This window comes from Trichoderma ghanense, assembly GCF_004382785.1.
Source record: "Trichoderma ghanense strain CCMA-1212 chromosome Unknown scaffold_4, whole genome shotgun sequence".
Taxonomy (NCBI): Eukaryota; Fungi; Ascomycota; class Sordariomycetes; order Hypocreales; family Hypocreaceae; genus Trichoderma; species Trichoderma ghanense.
Genome location: NW_027395667.1, coordinates 1,348,160 through 1,372,103, shown reverse-complemented (window position 1 = coordinate 1,372,103; position 23,944 = coordinate 1,348,160). Strand labels below are relative to the sequence as shown.

General features: G+C 55.2%; 8 protein-coding genes across 8 annotated transcripts; 5 read left to right on the top strand and 3 right to left on the bottom strand.

The window, feature by feature from the left end:
* Positions 1-1,278: 1,278 nt before the first annotated feature.
* Positions 1,279-3,124, top strand: CCMA1212_004616 (uncharacterized protein; the record flags this gene model as incomplete). The annotated part of the gene is made up of 5 exons (XM_073701914.1): positions 1,279-1,285; positions 1,748-2,062; positions 2,215-2,441; positions 2,492-2,915; positions 3,003-3,124. The coding sequence occupies 5 exons, from the start codon at positions 1,279-1,281 to the stop codon at positions 3,122-3,124; spliced, it is 1,095 nt and encodes a 364-aa protein (XP_073559592.1).
* A 722-nt stretch (positions 3,125-3,846) lies between these two features.
* On the top strand, positions 3,847-5,255 carry CCMA1212_004615 (L-2-hydroxyglutarate dehydrogenase; the record flags this gene model as incomplete). Its single annotated transcript, XM_073701913.1, has 2 exons — positions 3,847-3,933; positions 4,098-5,255. The coding sequence occupies 2 exons, from the start codon at positions 3,847-3,849 to the stop codon at positions 5,253-5,255; spliced, it is 1,245 nt and encodes a 414-aa protein (XP_073559585.1).
* A 516-nt stretch (positions 5,256-5,771) lies between these two features.
* CCMA1212_004614 (uncharacterized protein) lies at positions 5,772-6,301 on the bottom strand (the record flags this gene model as incomplete). The annotated part of the gene is made up of 2 exons (XM_073701912.1): positions 5,772-6,153; positions 6,240-6,301. 2 exons carry the CDS (start codon positions 6,299-6,301, stop codon positions 5,772-5,774), a joined length of 444 nt encoding a protein of 147 aa, XP_073559586.1.
* A 2,915-nt stretch (positions 6,302-9,216) lies between these two features.
* Positions 9,217-9,546, top strand: CCMA1212_004613 (uncharacterized protein; the record flags this gene model as incomplete). Its single annotated transcript, XM_073701911.1, has 1 exon — positions 9,217-9,546. The coding sequence occupies one exon, from the start codon at positions 9,217-9,219 to the stop codon at positions 9,544-9,546; it is 330 nt and encodes a 109-aa protein (XP_073559583.1).
* Positions 9,547-10,098: 552 nt separating this feature from the next.
* CCMA1212_004612 (uncharacterized protein) lies at positions 10,099-11,054 on the bottom strand (the record flags this gene model as incomplete). Its single annotated transcript, XM_073701910.1, has 2 exons — positions 10,099-10,165; positions 10,861-11,054. Coding segments are annotated over 2 exons (261 nt in total), but the record flags the coding sequence as incomplete, so codon positions are not given.
* A 1,091-nt stretch (positions 11,055-12,145) lies between these two features.
* CCMA1212_004611 (uncharacterized protein) lies at positions 12,146-14,806 on the top strand (the record flags this gene model as incomplete). The annotated part of the gene is made up of 1 exon (XM_073701909.1): positions 12,146-14,806. One exon carries the CDS (start codon positions 12,146-12,148, stop codon positions 14,804-14,806), a length of 2,661 nt encoding a protein of 886 aa, XP_073559581.1.
* Positions 14,807-16,620: 1,814 nt separating this feature from the next.
* On the top strand, positions 16,621-17,364 carry CCMA1212_004610 (uncharacterized protein; the record flags this gene model as incomplete). Its single annotated transcript, XM_073701908.1, has 1 exon — positions 16,621-17,364. One exon carries the CDS (start codon positions 16,621-16,623, stop codon positions 17,362-17,364), a length of 744 nt encoding a protein of 247 aa, XP_073559582.1.
* Positions 17,365-18,252: 888 nt separating this feature from the next.
* On the bottom strand, positions 18,253-21,640 carry CCMA1212_004609 (Positive regulator of purine utilization; the record flags this gene model as incomplete). The annotated part of the gene is made up of 3 exons (XM_073701907.1): positions 18,253-19,107; positions 19,171-20,968; positions 21,114-21,640. 3 exons carry the CDS (start codon positions 21,638-21,640, stop codon positions 18,253-18,255), a joined length of 3,180 nt encoding a protein of 1,059 aa, XP_073559977.1.
* Between the last annotated feature and the right edge of the window lie 2,304 nt (positions 21,641-23,944).

Genomic DNA, 23,944 nt, shown 5'->3' with positions numbered 1-23,944 from the left:
AGTCTCTTCTTCCACAGACGAAGGAAGAGGAAATCCACAAGCAGAAATCGTAGGGTTTCTCACAGAATACTTGAATTTGGCAAATATAGCAGGAATTGGATGGCGTTCACAACAAGTTGCCCGATTTGGACAACCCAGCAAAAAGTTATAAGGACTCTCTGTTTGTGCATCTGAGTTCTTTGGTTTTCTTCTTTTTCTTCATCTTCATTTTTTCCACCCCTGTTGCGTCTGCGGTTTTTTTCTCATTCTTCGTCTGCGGTTTCTTCTCCTTCTAAGCCCCCTCTTTACACTCTTTAATAGTCTTCGCAATGATGGTCTACGACATGGAACCGAGCTGGGTGTTTGGGCAGTTTTCACCGTTTCTTCTGCGTTTCTTATTTTTGCGTTCGTTTCTTTCCCTTCTTCTCTCTTTGGCATGGAATTCTGGACCTGCATAGGGCGGGAATTGCACATTGACGCGACGCTTCTTCTTCTCTTTTGATGCCTTTTCGGGGCCAAAATCTTGGATGGATCCCAGTCCACCGCCTGTCGCTGCAGACTTGCTGCAGGGTTTGGTTCTTGAATTTGTATGATATCCGGTTTAAATGTGGAAATTGCAGGCTTGCTGTACACTTCATGTTTTCTTTCTCACAATGAACTGCTCTGTTGCCTTTGATGAAACGAGAACGGGGCGGCCGTCAACGGCCCAGGAATATAGTAAGTGCGGCAAGAGGCCTGAGGCATGAGAAAATATGCTTCCGAGCCTGTCTTGGCGGGAAGGTCCGTCCCTTCAGCGTTGAGTGGACATGCCCATTTGGCAGCCCGGTACTCCTTCCACGTTTTGTCGTCTGGAGGAAGGTCAACGATGTTGATATTGAAGGGTCGAGCTGTGTGAGAGTTTTGTCGACTGAACGGTTCATGCAATCTCCTCACATGCATAAGATCACCTCAGTGCAGAGAATAAAATGAACACAGATTAACAACGAATCGCTCGGATCCGATTGCCCTCGTGACAACGAATCTTCAAAAGTCGCCGTTGCGACTGACGTTGATGCTTACCTACTTACTAGGTAGGCAAGGTAGGTACAGTAGGTAGGTAGAGAAGTTGTGATTTGATGAGCTGTCCGACATTGGATGCCCTAGTTACGCAGGTTCTCCCGGGTGGCGTCACAGCGATGAACCGCTGCCCGTAACCCCCGTAAGCCCCCGAAACTCAGCTCCCCAGCGGGCTTCAAGCGTCCTGTCCAGCGCCTCCGTTATCAGCTTAGCGGCCGACGCCCACTGTCGAGGTGCGACCTGATGACCGGTGCGAGTCACTGGACTGCGGAAGGCCGCTGAAGGTGGTTCGACCTTTTCGCCCCTCTCGCTGTCGTCCAGCCGTGATCAGCAGCACATCACGCAGTTAGAGTCGAAGCTCACGCACCAGCAACGCATGCATGTTACCACCCGCATCGAACCCTAGTCTAATAGGTGTACGACTTGAAATACTGTAACTCCCCTTTTTACCTTTTGCCAATTCATCAGGGCGAAGCGTTTACTTTCCATCACCACCCAACCGACGACACTCCTGACTCGTTGCCTTCACCCAGGCCAGCTTCACCATCGTCACCAGAGAGGCGCTTCCGCTGAATCCGCTCCATGTTTTCCTCCCGTGCGCGTCTACAGTATCCACTCCAAGGGCCCTCAGAAACCACCTGACGATACGCTCTGCCATCCTCGACACTAGACAATCAACAGCCAGGCCTCTTGACAACCATTTGGGATACAGAGTTGCAAACCGAAAACAAGCGAACGAAGCATCACCGGCCACACGCTCTCCCCTCTCCCTCTACCACTACCTCCTCCTCTCTCTCCGTCACCTCCCAATTCCGCATATTCACCGGAGCAATTCTCACGAATTCGTCGGCTGTCTGTTCTACCTACCGAATCAATCGACCCAGCCAAAGTCCAACAATGGCGGCCAACGGTGACGTCTCCTCCGTGCCCCGCTCCGAGTCCCCCACTGGATCGCCTCGTTCCGCGTCCATTTCCTTACATGCCGCTGCCGCCTTGAATGCCGGCCTACAACGAGAACCTTCACGCAGTAAGTCGGCACCGGCTCATTCGACTCCCGGCTTAAAACAGCTTCAACACCTTTGTTTGTGCCTTGCACTGTTGCGCTCTTCCCGTCCAACGCGTGTATTCGCTGCCTCCATCTAACTCCGCTCCCGCTAGGATCGTCCAACAGCTCTTTAGCTCGCAGCCTCGCATCTCCGTCCAGCCGGCGACGATCAGCCATCATCATGAACCTCCAGCTTAACGACCCTGCTGTGCCAGCGCCCGGCGAGATGTTTCACGACCCCATGAGGGCGAGTCCTCAGCCTTATGGCGGCGGCGTACCGCCAGAGTCGAATCGCCATATCAGAACGCCGAGCTTGGGCGAGCTTCACCAAGAGCTCGAAGCAGAGCAGGAGGGCCAAGTGGTAAGCAACAAGAAATTCTGCTGCTGGAGGGCCTCAAACTAATTGTGCAGAATCGGCTGTTGAACATGATCCGACAACAACAGCTAGAGCTTCAGCGGCTCCAGGCAAGCAACCCGAACACATCCGCCGCAGAGGAGAGTGCTGCCACCCCCGAGCGGCCGCAGCGCTCGCTTCCTGTCCCCATCTCGACGCAATCGCCAACCGGGAACCCCGGCGCGTCCGTTTCTGGCTCCTCCTTCTCTCGATCACCAATCTTTCCTCATCATCGCAACTCTATGGAAATGGCTCGAGCCGACATTCAGCGCCGGTCTAGGACGCCGAGCCGAAACGCCTCGCCTCGGCTTCGGGCGACCTCTATGAGTGCCGAGAGCGGGGACTGGTCTCTATTCCGAGATGAAAGCGCCTTTTACCAGGCCGAGACGCAAATGCTGACCCGCGAGAACCAGATGCTCCGGCATCGGATCCGTGAATTGGGTAAGTCGATTGGCTTTTCTTTGCGACTGCACTCGCACAATGGAAGACAGACTCGCGCCCTATGCAAACGCTGACGCACATGAACAGAAAAGCAGGTCGCCGAGTTGTCGACGAGTTCTCCCGTGCCAAATGAGCCGTCGGTGTCGTCGAATCTTACCCGGTCGTCGACCTCGGTCGATGACAGTGAGGCTGCGCCTGGGAGGGCGTAGATGTACCCTCATGATTTCACGACATATCACCAGAGAAGGATAGCATCAACAATCGACTCTGCGCAGTTGGCGATATCAGAGGCGCATCGATCTACTCCTCGTTGGTGATGATGAGCACGATCCTGATGTGGAAATCTGGTTGTTTTGGAATTGGCGGCGGCAGACACACGTTGGGTCGCATGCTTTGATAATTGAGCAAGTCTTTGCAACTGGGTAGCAGGGTGCCTTCGGCTGGCGTCTGGGTCATGAACCAAATGGTTGTAATATTTATGATCGTGTCTTCTTCTTCCTTCCTTTGCTAGATGAGGCGTTTTCTTGTCGTCGCGACATCTGGATACTCTTTGCAAGCTGGGCGTTGGCGGACCGCAACATGGACGATGCAGCTGTGGTCCATTCCAGCCCTGAGAAGGCATCTAGATGGTCGTTGGAACTGTACACGGAGGGGAGAAAAGTTGCTGGACTTTGACCTTCTACAGAAACACGAGGAATCACGAATTGCATTATTGTATCAATTGTAATGTCCTATATTTCATAATTCCTGCCCATATCTGATCGCTTTGATCATCACAAGTTCAGCGTCAGTCATTGTGGGGCATCGTCAGCTCCTCCCTCCCAAGCTTCACCAAGCTCTCCACCCCACCTATATGAGGCCTCATCTACCCTGAATCCAACATTCCCAACCTGACAGTTGCCAACCACGGGCTCAATACAGGGAGGCCAAGATGCTGGGACGGAGGGCAGCAAGATTGGCGCGCTCGCCCAGCCAGATTTGTCATGCTCAGGCCCTGAACTTTAGCTCTACGGCGGCCGTGAGAGCAGACTTTACACATGCGGCAAGTTGGCTCACTCCTCATCACCAACCACCTCACTTGCATACATTCCACCACCACAATACGACCCGACAGCATTCGCTCGATTCCCAAACCAGACTTCATCGCTATCGCATCCATCATGTTAACATGATACGATCTAGGTCATTGGCGGCGGCGTCGTCGGCCTCGCCATAGCCCGCCAGCTCTCCCTCCAGCCGGGCTCCTCCACCGTGCTCATCGAGCGCCACCCGGCCCTCGGCACGGAGACCAGCTCGCGCAACAGCGAGGTCATCCACGCCGGCATCTACTACGGCCGAGACACGCTCAAGGCGGCTCTGTGCCACCGCGGCAAGGACCTGCTGTACTCCCTCTGCGACAGGCACGGCGTCGCCTACCGGAGGATGGGCAAGTGGCTCGTCGCGCAGAACCCTGCGCAGAGGGAGGCCCTGGAGAGGATTCATGCGCTGTGCAGAGACGAGATCGGGGTGCCCGTGAGGTGGGTGGCGCGCAAGGAGGTGGATGAGCGCGGTGAGGGCGTCAGGGCCGAGGCAGGCGCCCTGGAGAGTCCGACAACGGGCATCGTCGACTCGCACGGTCTCATGCTCTGCCTCAGGGGTCTCTTCGAAGAAGCCGGCGGCGTTGTCGCCCTGAGCTCGCCCGTGATGGACATCCGCCCCTTGTCCGGGGGAGCATCATCGCTGCCCGGCAGCGCCGGCTGGGAGGTCGACGTCTCGGACGGTCCTGGCGGCGACATATCCACCATCACGGCCGAGACGCTCGTCAACGCCGCTGGCCTGGGCGCCGTAGCCGTCCACAACATGATCGTCCCTCCGTCGGAGCGCAGACGGCTCTACTTCGCAAAGGGCAACTACTTCTCCTACACGGCCTCTCGCCCCAGGATCTCTCGGCTTATATACCCGGCCCCGGAGCCCGGAGCCAGCGGTCTCGGGACTCACCTCACGCTCGACCTGGCCGGACGGATCCGCTTCGGTCCGGACGTCGAGTGGGTGGACGATCCGAATGACCTCACTGTCAACGCCTCGCGACTACAAGAGGCTGTTGCTGAGATTCAAAAGTACCTCCCGGCTATCGACCCTGCGGCCTTGGTGCCAGATTACGCTGGCATGCGGCCTAAGCTTGCCCCGAAGGGAGCGGCATCGGCAACGGACAAGAGCTTCCAAGACTTTTACATCAAGAAGGAAGACGGATACGAAGGTTGGGTCAATCTCCTGGGCATAGAGAGCCCTGGATTGACAAGCAGTCTTGCCATTGCGGAAATGGTTCAGCGGCTTTTACACGGCCAAGCGAGCAGCACATAGAGGACTGACGCGGCATCACATATTCTTTCGTCAAAACCACCTTGACGGAGCGCCAGGGCCGTTCAACAAACCCCATCGTCAGTATGCAGGCCATTGTCATATACTTTTACAGCTTAGAGATACTTCCTCCAGAGCTATACTCGAACTAATAGTATAGGCAGTAGTCATAGATCGATTTTTCCGGCAGCACTGCCTTCTTCATTGCCTTTGGCACTAAAATTCAATCTTCTTGTGCTTTTGGCCTGCTGCTGATTTATCTGGGCTTTTTCTCGACACTATATGTGATGTACTATTGGAACGTGATACTTGTTTCTATTCACTCGCTGGATGTCACAAGAGTTATAGCAGAGAGAAGCCGGGTTCGTTTTCACTTCGAGGTATGTCTTGGATATCATATCACTAGAGGAATTCACCATAAAAACAGCTACTAGAAAAGACATCATAGCAGTGAGACTTGAGGATTTCCTATTCGCGCCTTTCCCCCGGCACCCCCCTTTCGTTGCCGCATGTCCAATCTTAACCAAGTCTGATATCCGCATACTCAGGATCCAGCACGACGAGAGCGGCCATCCCTCCCTCCTCAACCACTTTCGTGTCCACCACCATCGTCGCCAGAATCTGAGCGGGCTCGGCAGCGCTGTAGTTGTCGCTGGTCCGGTGGTGGCAGCCGGGGGCCTCGAACCAGGAGCCGCCCGCCGGGATCACGCGCGTCGGGCCGTCGTTCATCTTGTTGAGCACGGTGCCCTTGATGACGAAGACGGATATGGCGGCGCCGCCGTGCGTGTGAGGGGGCGTCGAGGCGTTGGGCGGGAAGTCGACGAGCAGGCCGACCGTCGTCTTGCCCGGCGAGTTGGGCAGCTTGTTCTGGAAGACGGGCGTGACGGTTGGGAGGGGACGACTGTTTTGCATGGCGTTGTGTTAGTCCTTTTGGCCTTGCTTGAGAGTGCCTATGCTACAGAGGCCTGGTGATGGAGAGGGCCTTACCCCCGCTGGTAGGGCACGTCGTCGATGGCCTGGTATTCCTGGGACTGATGTATGGTTGCCATTTTCAGACGGTAGTCGCTTGTTCGTCGTGATTGTCAAATCATCGAGCGGTTGAAGGCACCATTTCGTTACATCGGCGCTTTATATATACGTCTTGCCTCATCGTTTCGTGAGTTAAAAACTCATCAGATTCAATGAAACTCAATGCCTGGCCTAGAAAGGGGCCGCGCGGCACCGACTTTGGCTGGCCATCCACTTCGGCAACCCAAAACGCGCAACCGGATGGATATTCGCTGTCAAACTCCCTCTTCCCCCCAAGTCGAGGTGGGCGAGATTTTGCATCTCCGCAAGCCTCATGACGAATTGATCCAGCTGCCAGTGATCTCTTCATGTTCATGGCTTACCTTAGCCTTGAGCTGCTACTGGGGTCCAATTCTCGGGAACCTTGGAAGCTGCCGGGCCGTGGCAAAATCCTTAGATGCCGCATTGGGGCATGTCGGTAGGCTATCCGGCTACTCCCAGCCGCCACCCGTAAGCCCAACAATTTCAGAACTCTCAAGAGGACATCGTCCTTCTGGGCTCGGAAGGTGTGGATTAGAAAGAGTTATAGTCGATAATACAGCAGGCATGGAAATTGGACTGTATCTGTTGAGTGGCACTGACTAGATGTCGGTGGTGCATGTTACCCAGCTTCCCCGAAATTGCCCATCTAGATCCGCTTCAACTAGAACACTAGCTCCGGTATCATTGATTTCACATTTCGGATGAATGTTTAGTAAAACCAAAAAAAGAACAGAAAAAGCAAAGGGAAAGAAAGAAAGAGCGTACGGGTGCAATTCATCGCCACAGGAGGCCAGCCCGAGTAATTCCCTTGTGAATCGGCCTTGCAAGCCCATGCCCAAAGCCTCGGGCAGAAGTCATGATGGAACCATATCCACGAAGGCGATTGCAGAGTGATACTCCGCATTGCCGAGGCTTCCAACGACATGAAAAGCCACAGCTCTTTTGTCCTTCCGGACGTTTCGGTTATCAGGAGCCCTGCTTTTTCTGCGGCCCGTGCAGGCAGGCCTCCCGACCCCAGATGAGATGATGTACGCTGTGTAGCAATCGAGCGTGGCCGCACTCACGGCCGCATTTAGATGATGAAGCATCAGGCAGCCAGCTCTCAGAGGTCCAGACAGCGGCTGAGCGGCTGCCAAGTGCGGGCCGTAAGTTGGTGGCTAAGACATACATACGTATTGCCACCGATGCTCGCTCGAGTCGCCCTGCGCTGCCGGGAGAGTCCGTGATTGGAAAAAAGGGAGGTCAGGTCGGCGACTGGAGACGACGCTGGTGGCCCTGCCGCGCCCCGTAACCCGTATGCACAGGACATGGTAAATGCACATGAAGCCATCAATGAAGTTTCATCGTGTGCAACAAGACACTTTGTCTATCCGACCAGGTCAAAAAGCCAAGCCCGGCCGGAACCCGCCTCTCGTTCTCGTCAAAGTGGCGGCCATAGCGTCAAGCGGCGGCCAGGGCTCGTCTGTTCCAAGCCACTCAACGGCATAACGCAGGAGTATTGAAGTCTCAGATTGGACGTCTGCGTTAGTGATTCGAGCATTCACCGACTCCCAGCAGCGGATGGGGTCTGAGAAGACAAACATCAAGGATCCGATCTGACTGCCGTCCTGCTTAACTCCCTTTCGCGCTCCACTCCATGACCACATGACAGATCCTCGCATCTGCATGTCGTACAAGTATATCCTTGAATACTGTCGAGACCTGCTCACCATCTTCTTCCTACCTGAGATGACGACCAACTGCGTCTTGTTGCGGTATCTTACGTCGCTTGGTCCCGGTACTCGTTCTCTGCGGCTTGGGCAGCAAGGGATCGAATGCCTGGCTGCTTACCAGATCCTTCTCCGCCCTTGGCAGCATATCGCAAGAAGTTGCCGGGATTCTGGGCTCAGCCCAACAAAGCGCAGCAACTGTTGCATCCTGGCATATGCAAGCTGCAAGCTGCAAGCACATTGAGAACGCTTCGCACATGACGCGCTACTGCAGGAACGTCGGCCCACGCTGAAGTGATTCGTACGACGCAGTTAATGCTACTGAGCAGTGAGTCACCAGCGACATCAGAGGGTCAGCCAGTGGGTTCCTCTGTCTGTCTCCTGGAGACAACAACCGCGTGGAAAACAGGTTGCGCGTCGTCGCGATCGCGGTCATGACGCTTTGCCTTTAGCGGATCGATCGCTCTCTTGCAGCATCTCGTATGTACTAGTAGTAGTAGTAAGAGGAGGAAAGTTGGACGACAAACTTTGCGTGAGACGTGCATCACAAAGCGGCCGTTGATCTGCAGCGCGCATACGAATTAGCCCGTTGGGTCCGGCAGGTTGGCGTCGAAAGCGTCTCGTATCTAGTTCGTACGTGAAGCATATCTTGATGCCAACCCAACCCGCGGCTGAAGCTGTGAACGAATCATCTCCGCGTATCATGTACGCTGTTCAACCCTGCATGACCGCAGGGAGCAGGAGCCAACGAACCGCGAGAAGCTCGCTCGTATCTGTATTGTGATGAGCTGTGCAGCGTGTAGATTGATGGGGGGCGGTACTCCGTAGACAGGCAGCAGCCGAAGTACCAACTCGTAATGTCGGGCCCGGCAACTGGACGATGAAATGATTGCGAATGATGAACCTGAAAAAGCCGAGCCATCGCTGGATCCTTGAATCTGGAGCTCCACGATTGCCGTTCGATTACCCACCCTTGGGGCAAGACGTAACCTCTCCCGATCGTGGACGATCCGACGGAAGGAGGGGAGAGGAGGAAAAACTTTGTCTGCTGCTGCTTCTGATTGCAAGCAATGGAGTGAATGGCTTCGGCAGATGGTTGCCTACAAAGTAAAACGCAAGGCAATGCGTGCTCGCGCCCTCGGAGCAGCAGGAAAAGGTTTGCACTATTGTTGGTCTTGCAGCATATCTTTGGGCGCTCGCGGGTGATGGACTCACAAGTCGTCGAATCGGGAACGAGCCTTTCCCCCCCGGTAGGGCTCGTCCTGTTTTTACCTTTCGTCCACTCAGGTGTTGTGAGGCCTCGGCCCTACCGCGATCTCTTCCACACTTTCCCATCCTCTCCCACACGCTCACACTCTCTCTTGTTTTCTCTTTGCCCACCTGCTTCAAGCTCCGCGCCACTCCGTGGGAGGGACGAGGGCTCGGACCACAGCAAAAGTTGGTTATCGTCCTGGCATGTCTCGCGGATCGCCGTTGGCCTACTGGTAGCTCGTGGGTCAGCAAAGCTATTAGATCATAATCCTTGTCAAGGGTAATGCACTAGCAGGGCCATCCCAAAGCACCGGAGACGGATGAGAAGCCCTGGTACTTCGTACAGTATGTACACAAATCACTGGCCGGCTCTCGTATCCTCGCTCATCTCTAGCGCTTCCTACTGGCAGGATGTCATAATAGAAATGGCAATAAAAGGGGAACCGAGTAACTGGGAGCCGGCGCCGCTGGCAACGAGATCGACGACATCCAATCCTGATACTATTACCTTGAAGCTAGGGGCCAGGCCATATCCGGGTCTCGTCAGGACTTTTGGCTCCCTCGTCTCGAGGCAAGATGGTCGGTGATAGTGCCTCACCCGTAACGGCTTTTGGGCGCTTTGCGGACCCAGTTTGAGACATGCTTTCCTTTTTTCCGTGGCGGGGAGAGGAAAGCTGTTGCTCCTGCGAGGCGTATCTGCGTGTTTCTGGGACGTGATTCGCTCCTCGTCAAAGACAGTTCGAGTGAGAATCATGCGAGAACGTCATGTTGGCGCAAGATTTGAATTTGCATGCTCGATATCAGCGCGCAACCCTCAAGACCGTCTCTCTCGTAAGTCAAACCGCGATGCGCGCGATGTTGGTGTCGTATCTGCCCATCACTTTGCCCGCTATTGCTCGAAGCCTGCACAAAAGAAGCAAAAGTGAGGGACAAATTCCCAGCTAAGCAAAAGTCAAATAAGAAGCAAGAGGCGAAAAAATGAAGAGAATGTGATCAATAACATGATTAATTTCTTTGTCTCACACGTGGTTGGACTTTGGGCTGGGAAGGACGGGACCCCCCCGCACTTTTTTTTTGCGCTGTGTGTGTGTGCTGAGAGTTTTGGCGAGATTTCAAATCTGCAGGTGCAGACTGTGTAAGTTGGAAGTTACGAGTGGTCCTGTAGCGGGCAAGTACACGCGAGCCGCACTTGAACCCAATCGCTTCGTTTCTTTTCTTTTCTTTCTTTCTTTCTTTTTTTTTCCCTTTTTTTTTTCTTAAAATTTCTCTTTTTTTTTTCTTTTTTATTTTTTCAATTTCAATTTTCTTTTTTTTCCCCTTTAGGTAGCTGCTTCCTGATCTCAGCTGCCATGGATCGAGTTATTATACATCACAAAGTAAAATTCTGCCTTACAGGTACAGGGACGAAATAGTCCGTCTGAGAACTGAATTTGGTTCAGGTACAGCCAGGTTCAGATCCAGGTGGTTTGTCTCACCAACCCGAGCCTCCAAGTCGAAACACGGTGCAAAGCAAACAAACCGAACAAAGAGAGTTGGTCTTCGAGTCGAGGTCCAGCCCAGCGCCGTAGGTACTGCTGGAGTATCCATTCTCTAAGTACTGGTACGACTGCGATGCGCCGGCACCGTGGGTTAATGCCGTCATGCTCCTGTCAGGCGCAGAGGCCTGGCTGCCAAACCCGCTACGAGTTGCCGGAATCACCCTCGGCAGCAGGGCCTGGAGGCTGTGGCGGGCTGTGTGGCCCTGGGCCACCTGGACCCAGCCCTGGCCATGGCCGTACCGATACTTCCACCGCCCTCGACCCCCGTCCAAGATTCAGGTTCATCCCTTCCATCACGTTCAGCATGAATCTCTGCCCGCTGGGCCGCTAAAAAGCACCCGCTAGCTGCAGTGGCCCCCCGCCTGTCACCGCACTGTCCCAGTGCCTTGCCCGGCCCACACCCCTTCAACTGCAGTTCGACCTCGACCTCGCAATAATGCCTCCAGTATCGCCCAGGCCTCTCGATCCCAGACCCCTGACCCCTGACACGCTTGTGAAAGCTTTTTTGACGACGGCTGCACTGGCCGGTGGATACATTTTCTTGACATCCGGCCCAAGGGCCAGAGGTACCGCGTTTCGTTCTCTCTTTTCCTTTTATCGCTTGCTCGCGGGCTGTGATTCGGCCTGAGGACCGAGCTAAGCCTCGTGGTACCTGCCAGTCACGTACCGCCGCCGTACTTGCCCCGGCGATGCCAGTACAGTTGCAAACTCGAACCATGAGGTGCATATGAGTAGCCCACTGTCCCACCTCTCATGACTGGAGCTGTTGCTCCCTTGGAACTTCTTCCTCGTCACAATGCCGTCTTGAGGGAGGCAAAACCACAATCCTTTCTTGTGCCCTGTGCCCTGTGCCGTTTGTCTGTTCTCTGCCTCTTCCGCAGTAGCACCACATTCCCTCTGCATCGTGTCTGCTGGCATTGCTTCTGCGAGTTCTTCTACAAGCCTCGTCCTGCAGTCTATTTCGATTTCGTCCAACTCTTTCGTCATATCGCCTTGACTCTTGTTACACCAACCTTTAAGCTCTGTGGCGGAAAGACTACAATCCGTCATCTGCGTTCTGCCTACCCGTCTGTGCAAAGCATCGGCAGGAGTTCCAGCATCATACGCCTTCCCCATACACTCATTTACACCCCCGATCCCTTGTCGATCTTCTTGGACACGGTTACTCCTCCACAGCAAGACGCTTCTCTTCCCGATATTTTATGGGTTATCCAAGCATTGACCCCGAGGATCAGCATCCCCCTCACTTACACGCAGACGCAAACCATCACGTATATCATACATAGCCTTGTGAAGCCCCTGTCGATCTTGTTCAAACCTCCCCAACGGCCGACCCGCCTCCGTCATGGCCTCCATCAGCAGGCATGATGTTCTCGAAGGCAGCAATTCCTTCCCCGGAAGGAATCACGTACCGATAGTCGATCCCTCATCCGAAAGCGGGAGTCCAACGTCGTCGAAAACGCCCAAATTAGGGCGTCGAGAATCCAGGCTTGGCCTTCGAACCCTCTTTACACGATCCAATAAGGGGCCAAAGGTCGAGGAAACCCTGCGCTCTCCCAGTTCCTTCAGCTCCCTCAACTCAGCCTCAACCAAGGCTTCTCCTCGATCTGGTGGCTTCCGAGCGTCTCTCGCAGATATGAACTACTGGCCTTACGGGCAGCAAGTCAAGTCAGAGCTCGCCCTCCCCACGACGGACTACCCATGGGACTCCCCGGTCGAGAAGCCAGAAGACGACCAAGATGTACGATCTCGCAGCCCTGCCAATGTCGCCGGCGCTGCCGCTGCTGCCTCCTCCGGGAAGCGCACGCCGGGCATGTCCATCGCTAAGCAACCTCGTCCGACTCTCGCCACCTGGTCATTACCGTCTCTGTTTCGAGCCTACCAACAGGCACTCAAGCAGCAGACACTTGCTGCCGTTGCCCTCCCTACGGAGGCTCTCATGAAGCTGAGCGAGAAGACTAGCGTTGCCGATATGATAGCACCTCTTTCACAGACGGAAGCCAAAGTCAGCGGCGGTGGTGGCGCCGGCACTAGTTCTGGTGACTTGTTCAGGAGAAGAAACCGCGGAGATTCTCTGTCGACCACCAACCTCCCATGGACGACCAAAATCTACATTCTTGTGACCGCTGGCTACCTGCTTCAGTACAGCGGTGATGGCGTCATTGACCGGATGCCCGAGAAGGTGCTGCGGTTGGGCAAGTCGTCAGCCGCCTTTGCAACCGACATGATACCCGGCCGCCATTGGGTACTGCAAGTTTCTGCGAGCACAGAGGACGACGGGGCATCTACAACCGACTCTCGATCTCTCTTATCGAAGCTGTCCTTCCGATCCTCCGAGAAGCGCTACACACAACATATGGTCATGGTCTTTGAAAGCGCCGAGGATATGGACGACTGGATGACCAGTCTACGAGCCATGATTGAGCAGCTCGGTGGCAGAAGGAAACTCTCCGAGGTTGGGCTGCCTCAAGAGGTGGAGGTCAAGGACTTCGAGACCAAGGAGTCCCGATCCACGGAGGACATTGCTGCCCTCTATCTTCGTGAGAAGCAGAGCCAGGGGTCGATCATCGACAGAGACGCCATCCGATCGACGCGGGGCACTCCTACAAGCCCTCCGCCTATGCTTCAACAAGAATACGGGCGGAGAGCTTGTGATTATTCTATACCCGTCATCGACTTCGACTCCATAGGCCAAGACATGACCGGCGACGACAGGTCGACAACAAACAGCGTCGCCTCTCACGACGGTCGTCAGCTGGACAATCTCCGCGACAGCGCTCATAGGCTGTCGCTCTTGTCGTCTGGCCAGCGAACAATGCTCACGTCGACCACATCTTCGCCGGCCGACTCCCCCATACGCGAAAGATTTCCGCTGACGCTGGACATCACCACCATCCCGGAGACGGCCCAACCAAGACCCAACGCGGGCGTCATCATGAGTCGCCGTGTTTCTCTGCAGACAATGGGGCCGTTCGTTGAAGAGGTCGGTGATGGCGCGGCGGAACCTGGCCAGATCGCCTCCCAGCCCTGGGTTCACACTGCGGCACCGTCTCCTTCTGAACCCCGTGGCACCCGCCGCTTCATCCTCCCCCCGCTGCAGCAGACGGGGCACCGATTCTTATACGGCAAGGTTGCCTCTGCCCAAGAGTCCGGGGGACCTCTTCAGTCACCAATCACTGTAGCTCCTCGCACCTCGCTGCGCAGGCTTGCCAATATCCGCACAGGAAGGCCCCTGTCCACAGTGGAAGACCAGCCTTCCCCAAAGGAAAATACCATGCCGGAGAGGCCGGTGACGAGCCATAATGCCGAGCTTCGATCACAAGCATCGTCCACACAACTCCCCGAGGTGCCCAAGCTCTCTCGCGGGCGACTCATATCTGTATCAAATGTTCCTCAGATGTTCGGAAAGCTGCCAACGAGCGCACGGCGTCTGAGCCTGATGCCCAAGAGGGAGGCTCGAGTTGCCAGCCCCGGCCCTGGCGTTCTTCCCAAGCTTCAGGCTGACAGCGCGCAGAAAAACCACGGTCAACGGCTCGCCAACTCTGCCAGCCTCCAGAAGCAGCAAGACGTGACCAGCCAGTCTGTGTTTGAAGATGATAGCCCGCTAGCATCACCAACGTCTGAGCGGTCGTACGCTACTATGCCAGCCCCTCTCGCAGCTTCTTGGGCAGACAGGATCAAGAGGAATCGAAACTCGAGAGAGATTGACGGCGAGACCATGCGAAGCTTTTCTTTGGGCTTCTCTTGGAGTAACAAGCCCAAGCGAGCCAGCATCGCGTCTGCCTACTCCGAATGGTCGACTATGGGAGATGTGCTTCCCCAGCTTTCGCCGCCGCCAACTGGGCCGCTGCCGCCCACCCCTACACGGCCCTCGTCTTCTTCCAGTAACCATGGCCATACCATGGGTCGCAAGAAGAGCATACCAATGATGGCGATGCCTCCTCCGGCACCACCACCTACATGCGCCCTGCCACCCATCCCACAGAAGCCAACTGCTCGGGTATGAAGGGGGCAGTTGTGCCAGCCGACCTTCATTATTGTTTTTCTTTCGTTTTATCTTTGGATATTTCCGTCGGGTCAGTGCGAGCAGGTTTATCTGCTGCAACGCTCGGCCATGCTCATTTACATCCGGCGATTGGCGTTGCATCACTCGTCAAGGTCCGTCCAGTTTCACAGACGGCTCTTGTTACTTCATGGTGTCGGTTTCCTGCTTTTTTTTTTTTGCTTTCCGGGCTTTTTCTTTCAGTTGGGCGCTGTTGTGGAAGGAAATGGGCATGGCCACGCCTGGCTTGTTTGATGCATAATGAGACTGCATACAAACATTGTTGATGACGAAAAAGCGCTCTGATGAGACTGAATTTTGGCAGCCAGCTGAAGCATGCATGGTAAAAGAAAAAGTTGTCGGATTACTGCTTTATCTTTTGTTCCCTCCGGTACCTACCTGTTATATAAGGGCAGATCGAGCCTGACTCATGGAGACATGAATGAAACCTGTTTTGAACTACGTTTCCCGTAGGCCGATGAGTTGATGAATGCGTGATTCTGCTGTGAGCTTCCGTCGAGGATGCTGCATGCCGCCCGTGGAAACTTGATGTCGAGACTCTGCCCGTGCTCCAAGGTTTAGTAGCCATGGAAGCTTCTGACTTGATGTTTGGCATCTCTCTTTCTTCCCTTAGTCACTGCATTCATTCGCCAAGGTATCGATTGTGATGAGACGAGGAGAAACGATACGATTAGAGGTACCTCGATGCGGGGCGGGTTGACATGGAATCGGCAAGTGCTACCTATCCGTACTGATGCACACGCATGCAACTTCCCAAGATCATTCCGCTTCGTCATCAACATTGAAATAAGGAAGGAAAGGAGCAGCTTCCCAACCCTCTTTTCCATCATCTCCAAGTCCCCTCTCGACCTATCATCTTTTTTCCTCTATGAATTCTACCTTGACTGCCTACCACTACTTTGCTCTTTACCAATCTCTTCACAGCACAATCCCCAATTCATATCATTCAAACTTTGTCTCCATTCGCAGCTCCGTAGGCCAGGTTCCACCGGAAATGATGTGGCTGGGAACGCCATAAGGTACGACATGGCCGGTGGCTGGGGATTGGTACTTTTTTCCCTCTCCTCTCTCACCAAGTGACTTTTTTTTCCCCTAGGCTCGGTTCGTTGCCGCCCATCCAACCCACATTGTGCCTGAATCTGGGCCAATGCCTGGCTTATCACCTATGCCCGGCCAATTCTCATTACGAACCAACAAAGCAGACAAATCACCACAGCACAGCTGAGCAAAAAAGAAGAACAAGAGGCAGAGGCAGGTAGGACAGTCGTCTCTCCTTTTGCTCTTACTTCGTGCCCTCACATCCTCCTCCACCTCGATTCAACAGTAGAGGCAGCCTCTTGAGGCACCCAGACAAAACGACTCCAGCCCCCCCTTGACGCGACACGATGCATTTGATGCCCATGCCGTCGTCATCCTACTGAGGGCCCTCGTGCATTGCATTGCCTTCTTTCTTCCTCGCTAACTACTCGTCTGTCCCCATCTCCGGCATCTACACCGTTTCCGATTTGTCTCTGCTTGCCGTGTTTGAGCTCTTAAGAGTCCCTCCGCCGCAGCAAAAGAAAGCAAAGCCACCTGACCATCTCCTCACTGCTTTCTCCTCGAGTTCTTCTCCTCGTCTCCGCTCTGCTGCTCCTTCTCTCTCAACCAACCGAAGAGCGGTTTAGATCTCGTCCAATCAGCTGCTATCCACGCATCGGTGTCTCCATCCAGGGGAAACAGAAGGAGAGACATACATACACGGAGACCAAGCCACCAGAATGCCGGTTCTACCGCCTCTTCCGCGGCAGCTGATAGACGGGCTCGCCAAAGTTCCCCAGGTCTCGACAAGAACAATACACGGCGATGCTGCCTCTCTCGTGGTTCGACAGCGAGACTCCGCGACGACCACCTTCGTTGTCATCCCCGAGACGTACGGCGACCTCCACGATTCCCTCTTACCGGGCGCCATCGTCGGCATCGTCATTGCCTCGGTCATCGGCTTCATCCTGCTGCTGCTCGTCATCTACACAATTCTGGGCTTCGGCCCTGTCTCGTCACTCGTCCGCACGACAGATATGACCGAGTCCAAGTCGTACGTATCGCGCAGCATGCTGAGCTCGCTCCGCAAAAGCGAGAAGCCCAAGAAGAAGGTCCCTACGGCGCGCGGCGCTAGGGTGCTTTCGATGCGCCGGGAACGCACCACGAGGACGTCCAAGCGCAGGAGTGAGAGGAGGGGGAAGTCGCCCGTCGTGGTCGAGCCCATGCGGAAGACGAGGGAGCCGTCGCCGCTGACGACGATTTCCTCGTCCTCGGGAGGGCGCGGGCCGGCGCCCAGGGAAGACCCCCTGCCCTCAGACTACGACGAGGAGAACGAGGTGGTCGTCATTGAGGAAACCACGCCGTCTTCGAGGCGGCACAGCCGAAGAGCCGGGCCGTCAAGGGGCGGAGAGGGCCGGGGCAGGAGATCGAGCAGCCGGCGATCCAGTTACAGCGAATACGACGACAGGAGATACCGTCGCTGACCTACTAGGGATCAAGTCACCTGTTGATCTCTTGCCCTCTTCTCCCTTTCTTCCCCTTTGCTTTTCTATATCTTCCTGATCACTGTCTGGGCCGCCGACCCTTGCTTCTGTCGCTGGTTTGAATTGCAATGCCCCGCGTTTGTTGCCCATGCCTGAAGGTTGGTTGATCTGTATAACCAAGAACAAGGGTCAGTTATGAGCATTTGCCAATTGCAACACTGGAAGAGAGAAGCAAGCGGGCGAAACGAGCAATGTATAATTCTGTCATATCGGGCGTTTTCATCTTAGCTGGAATCTCTATTTTCTCTTCGTTGTTTCTTTAGACGACACTTCATGCTTATACCGTTGACGCACTGACGACGAAGAAAGAATCAATAAGGGATAGCGCAACTTATGCCTTTTCAGATTTAGTCAACATACGGCATGCTCGCATGCTCCGAAGCACGCATGCGGATATGAACATTGTTATACCTGACAGCAGATTTTTTTACGAGTACATATACCTATATATAGCCGTTCTAAATACCGCATGCCCACCTTCTGGGCAAGACAGGCATTCCCTCGTCATGAATTCGTTGTCCAACGCAGTTGCCTCCATGCCGCCGATTAAGCAGCCAACCGCTATATCATCAAAGCAAAAACGCCTCCATGTATGTAAGAACCGGTGGCAGAGAAGCAGGCAGGACAGGGCAAGGAGCCAAGCAAACCAGGAGAAACAACAAGAAGCAATGGGTATGCATGATGTGTGCCAAAGAAGAACAAAAGAGCAGGAAAAGCTTACAGGTTTTCTTGCAAGCCTCACATATCCCATCCAAACCATCATCCACCCACCCTCTTCCTTCTCATCATCACCATCATGATCTTTTCCTTCTGCGCATCACCCTATCCTCACATGTCATTCCCTCCCGAGTGCCCGCTCGCGCCATGAGACGCACCGGATCCGGCGTTCCCTCCCTGAGGCCCGCCAAAGAAAAACGTATCAAATGGGTTCATGGGCTGCGCTTCCGCATAATCATTATGCATGCTCTCCCAGTTCATGCCGAGGCCAAAGTCCATGTGGCTTTGATCCATGCCTCCAAAGCCAGTGTGGGATCCGGTTCCAAACGTCTGCAGGAGCTCCATCGTCTGCGCATCTGGGTATTCCATGTGCCCCTGGATGCCAAACTGCTGGTTCCGCTGACTCAAGAACGGGTTTCCGCCGCTGGTGCTGCCGGGCGTGGTCTGGCTTCGCGGAAGAGACGGGGATGTAATCATTGAGTGCTCTACAGTAGAGCTGCCATCGTCATAGCTGCCTGTCCGCCGCATGGGGCTTGGCTGTCCGTGGCTGTGAGGGTGGGAATGAGCCATCGTAACTGGGGGAGTGGCTCTGTCCCCTGCGGTCGAGAGGCTGGGCGATGACAGGCTATCGCCCATTGCCAAGTCAAACTGAAACTGCTGCTGCTGCTGCTGCTGCTGCTCAGATGGATGGTGCTGGTGGTGGTGGTGGTGATGTCGAGGTGCTGGCTTCTTGGGAGCCATGTCAACGGGAGTAGGAGCCCAGTTGGTGGTCTCCCTTCTGGTCGGGGGTCGGCGAGTTTGCTGCACAGGCGAGCCGAAACCTCCTTTTGACGTGGCCATCTGTATGGTGGCCTTGGCTGTTCGATCGAAAGCATCGCGGCACGTCTCTGCCGGCGGGCATTTATCAATCATGTCGGTAAAGACTGACTTTGCTGCCAGTACTGTAAAGTCGACTTCGTCCATTGTCTATTGCACGTTGATTTATTAGCGACAACATGTCCTGACGGGGGCCTCGTAGAAATCACTTACTAGGCGGCTTCTCACAGCAGGTGAGTGCCAGATGGCGTAAAGATACGATATGCCGGCCATGAACAAATGGTGAGTGGACAAGTAAGTGTAGCTTACGAGGCTGCTCAGGTGCAGCTGCCTATATATGCGGAGGATCTTCTGTCCCGCCTCGGCGACCTTGAGGTAGATGCGCTCCTCGTCTTCGCGCAGCTCAGCAGTGAACGCCGTGGGACTGTTGACCTCGTCGGAGGGATTGTACTCTCCCTCGAACATTGCAGGGATGCTCAGGCTCTGCTTGTACAGTAGAACGATAGCTTGCCAGTAATTGAGGTCAAGGAACTCGGTCGAAAAGGCCACACCAGTCTCTTGCTTTGAAGGTGCACTGTCCTTCCACTCGCGAAGTCTCCGATCGATATCTATCCGCCATGACCTGTACGAGTCGAAATGGACAAGATAAGGGGATGGCAGCTGTCGGGACCATTCCGGAACAAATGATCGAGCGTGAGCCCCTGTGGTCCTGGCGACTTGTGCTTGGTTATATTGCAGGACCTGAAGTATCTCCGACTGCAGCATTCGTAGCTTGAAGTAGTGGTGGGCAACACGCTTGTAGCTTGGCTGATCCTGACCGGCAGGCGGTTCAACGAAGCCGTTCGGAGTGATGTAGGCATCGTCAAGGAGCGAGGGGAATTCCGTCGTGATGACTTGGTCGCTAATGCCAAACGGCCGACCGACACATGTGCTCACCAGCCTGTCAAAGGAGTAGGTGCACCACCACAGTCTACGCCTCATGTCACGGATCCAGAGGCGCCTCCCTCGGTCTGCGCCGCCGCCGTTTGAGTGTTGCGGTTCAGAGTCATCTATATCAGCTCCGTCCTCGTGATGGAGACCAAGATCAACTGCAAGACGCACCGCCACGCCGGTGATGTACCAAAGGCCCGGCGGAACAGGCCGCAGGAGCGCAAAGTTGGCAAGCAGAAGCACGGCCTGTAGTACCTCGAGCCCACCTCCGCTGCTGCTGAGGCATTCCTCGAGGTGGACGATTGCACTCGCATGATACTCTTCCGGCTGGCACTGGCCTCGACTCTGTTGAAACGGTAACCTTGAGCCTCCGGAAGCTTCCGCCGTGACGGGCTCGCCGACGATGACGCCGCAGCCGATTGCAAAGACCATGTTCAGCATATATAACTCTCTCGCACTGAGGCCCCGGCCCTCGTTTGCATACGCCTTCTCAAACATGCGCATGAACTCGCCGCGGTGCAGGATGGGGATCTGTGGGTTTGCATGCTCAAAGTACAGTGTGACCAAGCGCATGGCCACGTCCCTACCGGGGAATGTGGCCGGCTGGATAGTTGGTCGTGTATGCAAACCGAAGAAGGAGTCGCGCATCGACGTGCCAACTCCTGCTGGGTTCGAGTGGTTGGAAGCCACGGGTTTGTCCGCCCCGCCGTTTTGGTCTGATACCGAATACTGCACCGCGGCGAACACCACACGAGCAAAAGAAACACCGGATGCAGAGGCGAGCGATCGCGGCTTGGCCGGGCTGACAATGTTGAGCATGGCCGGGCTTTGGTCGCCCTGCTTCTTTCCCGGGAGGAGCGCACTGTCCAGCGCCTGGCTACGATGGCTGTTGGGTCGTGATGTGCGAGAATCTGCCACGTCGGATTGCCCCGAGTAGCCCCTATCGCGTACGGCTGGAAAGCTGCCATCCGCGCCAGGACGGGAGCATACATCCAGGTCTTCAGCCGGCAGGAAGGGTATGTTGTTGGATGCAAGGAGTTTCTCCAGCACCTCCACACGAGTTTCGAGATAGAAGACATAGCTAGCAGCCAGCAATTAGCGACGTCACAGTTTCGATCGAGGCAGCAAATAGGTAAAAAGGAGAGATGGTTAGATGTGATTTCAGAGTATAAGCAAACACACTGCTGTGTTCTTTCTCTTCTTCTCGTGCGTCCGCATTCGCTCACCTTCTAGGGATCTCCTTCTTCGTTATGGGGTCATAGCCGACGCAAGAAACGCCGACCTTGTTGCAGCTCGCGCAGCTTGGGAGCTTCTGATCGCACCGGTTCTTACGCAGACGGCAGCGGTTGCACGCGCTGACATTTCGGAAGTTGCTGCTCTGTCCAGGCTTGCCAGCCGGCGCAACGCCGTCAGGATCGGCAGTGTTGGTGGTGTTGTTGGTGTTTGCGGCAGCAGCACCTGCAGTCGCGACGTCGATTGCGCTGGCACCGGGGCCGGAACCAAGACCAGGACTGGTGCCATGGCCATTGCCAGCGGCGACAGGGATGCCAGGGTACGCAGCCGAGGCACCGGCCTCGCTGCGGCCGCTGCTGCTGCCGTTGCCTGCGATGACCCCTCCTCCTAGATTCGCATCGCCAGCCTGCCGCTCAGGGCTCGAGAAGTCGTTGCGCGATGACGTGCCGTCGTACGAGTCTTGCCGCTGACGCTTGACGCTCTTCTGGAGGATCGGGGACGGCGGGCCATGCGTGGGCATGGTTTTAGGAAAACTGAGGCAACGCTGGGAATTTTTTGTGTGAGGTTGGCTAGTCCCCCAACGAGGGAGCTTTGCGAGGTCGGGGTCGGGAGGGGTGTCTGCGTTAGATCCTCTTGGGGGAGGAAAAGGGCAGAATCCGAGGAGCGCCTGAGAAAGGAGAGAGGGCCACGGCAGCCTGCATGCAGAGATACAGATACCGATACCGTGCACACACAGGTCCCTGTCGTCTCCGGTCTTTTTAAGTCGCCCGTCCCCTGTGATGGCTTGCCTCTCTCTTCTCTCCGTCGCTTCTGCACTATCGTGATCACTCCCCCTCTTCTCTTTTTGTCTCTGACGCAGACGCACGCACACACACGCCACGCAGTCTCAGGCGGGCGGTGATGGTGACGAGGACAAGGGGAACCGTTCTCGGTCTAGATTGACAAATCGAACGGCCACCTACAAGGTCAGATCGCAGTTAAGCCAGCGGGGGAGTGGTGGGACACCATGCATGCAAAGCACGGCGACTCGGTTCAATCCCGTTCGGCCAACTCACCTGTTGCTTCCCTGTGGCTTTTCGTTGAGAGGAAGCCCCGTCCACAAAGTCCGTCTTCTGGGCAATGCTTCCCTTATGATTCTTCCTTCTTGTCTCTCCTCCTCGATCGAGTCCGTCTGATACGTTCCTCTCGGTCTCTCTTCTCGTGTATATGCATATATATGTCTTCGGGTATGTATATATACTGGACAAGTGGCCAATCTGTGCTCGGCTTCCCTTGTTCCGCTATCCCATCGTCCAGGATCACAGAGGCCGAATATCGGCCAGGAACCAGCGGCAATCGAGGGGAGGGGGGGGGGGGGGTCAAGAAGCAGAAGCACGAGTCGTCGACGACTCGGAAGCTCGCCAGGTCACGAACGACGACAGGTCGGCAGAGACGGAATAGAAGGCGGTCGCAAGCGCGGTTTCAACCATGCACAAGGCGAGTTTGGCCGCAGCGCATTAACGAAGGCTTTGAGCGTGAGATCCGACAGGTGCGGAACAGAGGCACCAGACGCGCGGATGCACAGAGAGACGGGTCGGAGTGCTTCCCCGGCTGCGATTGATATGCAGTCGAACCGGCGGGAGCTGCGCGACGACGCAATGCCGGCAATGCAAGTCAGAGAGCAGGTTAGGAGGTATTCGCAGCAGTACCCAAGGTAAGGTAGGTTGATTCGAAGGCAGCAAGAGGCCAGGCGGAGGTTGTCGTCTGGCAGGACGATGCAGACGTCAGGTATAAGGTAGGGATGCAGCAGTAGCACCGCGCAAGAGGATGGAGAGAAGCGTGGGGGGACGCAATGGTGCCGCAATGCTGCAGCGATGCAGGATATGCCGTACGAGTCGAGTCGAGCCGAGTCGATTATGCCCAAGCAGATCTGCGGCTTGTACGGAAGAGCTGGAGTCGCTCACAGGCCCAAGGCTGGTGGTGGTCCGGAAAAGAGGGAACATGGAAGGATCAAATCCGAGCAGTTGGATGGTGGGCAGCCGCGATAGAAGTGAACCTGAACCCCACGAGCAGCGAGGCTCGGCTCTGACCAGCGCTAACTACGGTAGTATCTTAGCAGCACCACCTCGCTGCTCGGGGCTGATGATGGGGCCCGGGATCAAGCAGTACCTGCGAATGGCGGCGCCCGGCGCGTGGGTGGCTGGTACCTGCTAACGCGGCGGCCATGTTCGTGGCGGCGGCCCCATGTGCTACTCGACACTTGACACGGGTTAGCGCACCGCGCCTTGCTGCCTTGGTGCAAGCAGCGGGTTGCCAATGTGCCTGCATAAGGTAATAGCGAGTTGATAAGAGGCGCGGGAAGGACGAGAAAAATGTATGGGAGCATCTATCTGACCCATGGTACTATAAGGTGAGATAGAAGATGAAGGAGAAACCCCAGCTAGCCCGCCGCTTGGTTCTCCAGTCCCCGCAGTGGGAATCAACTGTTATCAAGATATTGTACTCCTTAGGTGGTAAGAGTGCGAATCGCGATCCTCTTGTCGTGTCTTTATCTATAACAATTGATGGGTGATTCCGGAAACTCTGTGTGCCAAATCAGACCTACCTTAGTAGGTACCTTAGGGATTCTGGATTTATCAAAGGTAGCTTTCGGCTTCTTTACAAACGCATGTTATTATACGCTCCCCAGCTTCCATTGGTTTCCCAACCCTACCAGCAAGTATAAAAGTTGTCATGAGCTCTCTGAGCCTTCTGCCAGCTCCACTGGATGTACATATCAAGAATTGCTCCCAACTGAGTCAACAAAGAGCCGTGCATGCTGCTGTCTACTCCCCACCAGTATGTC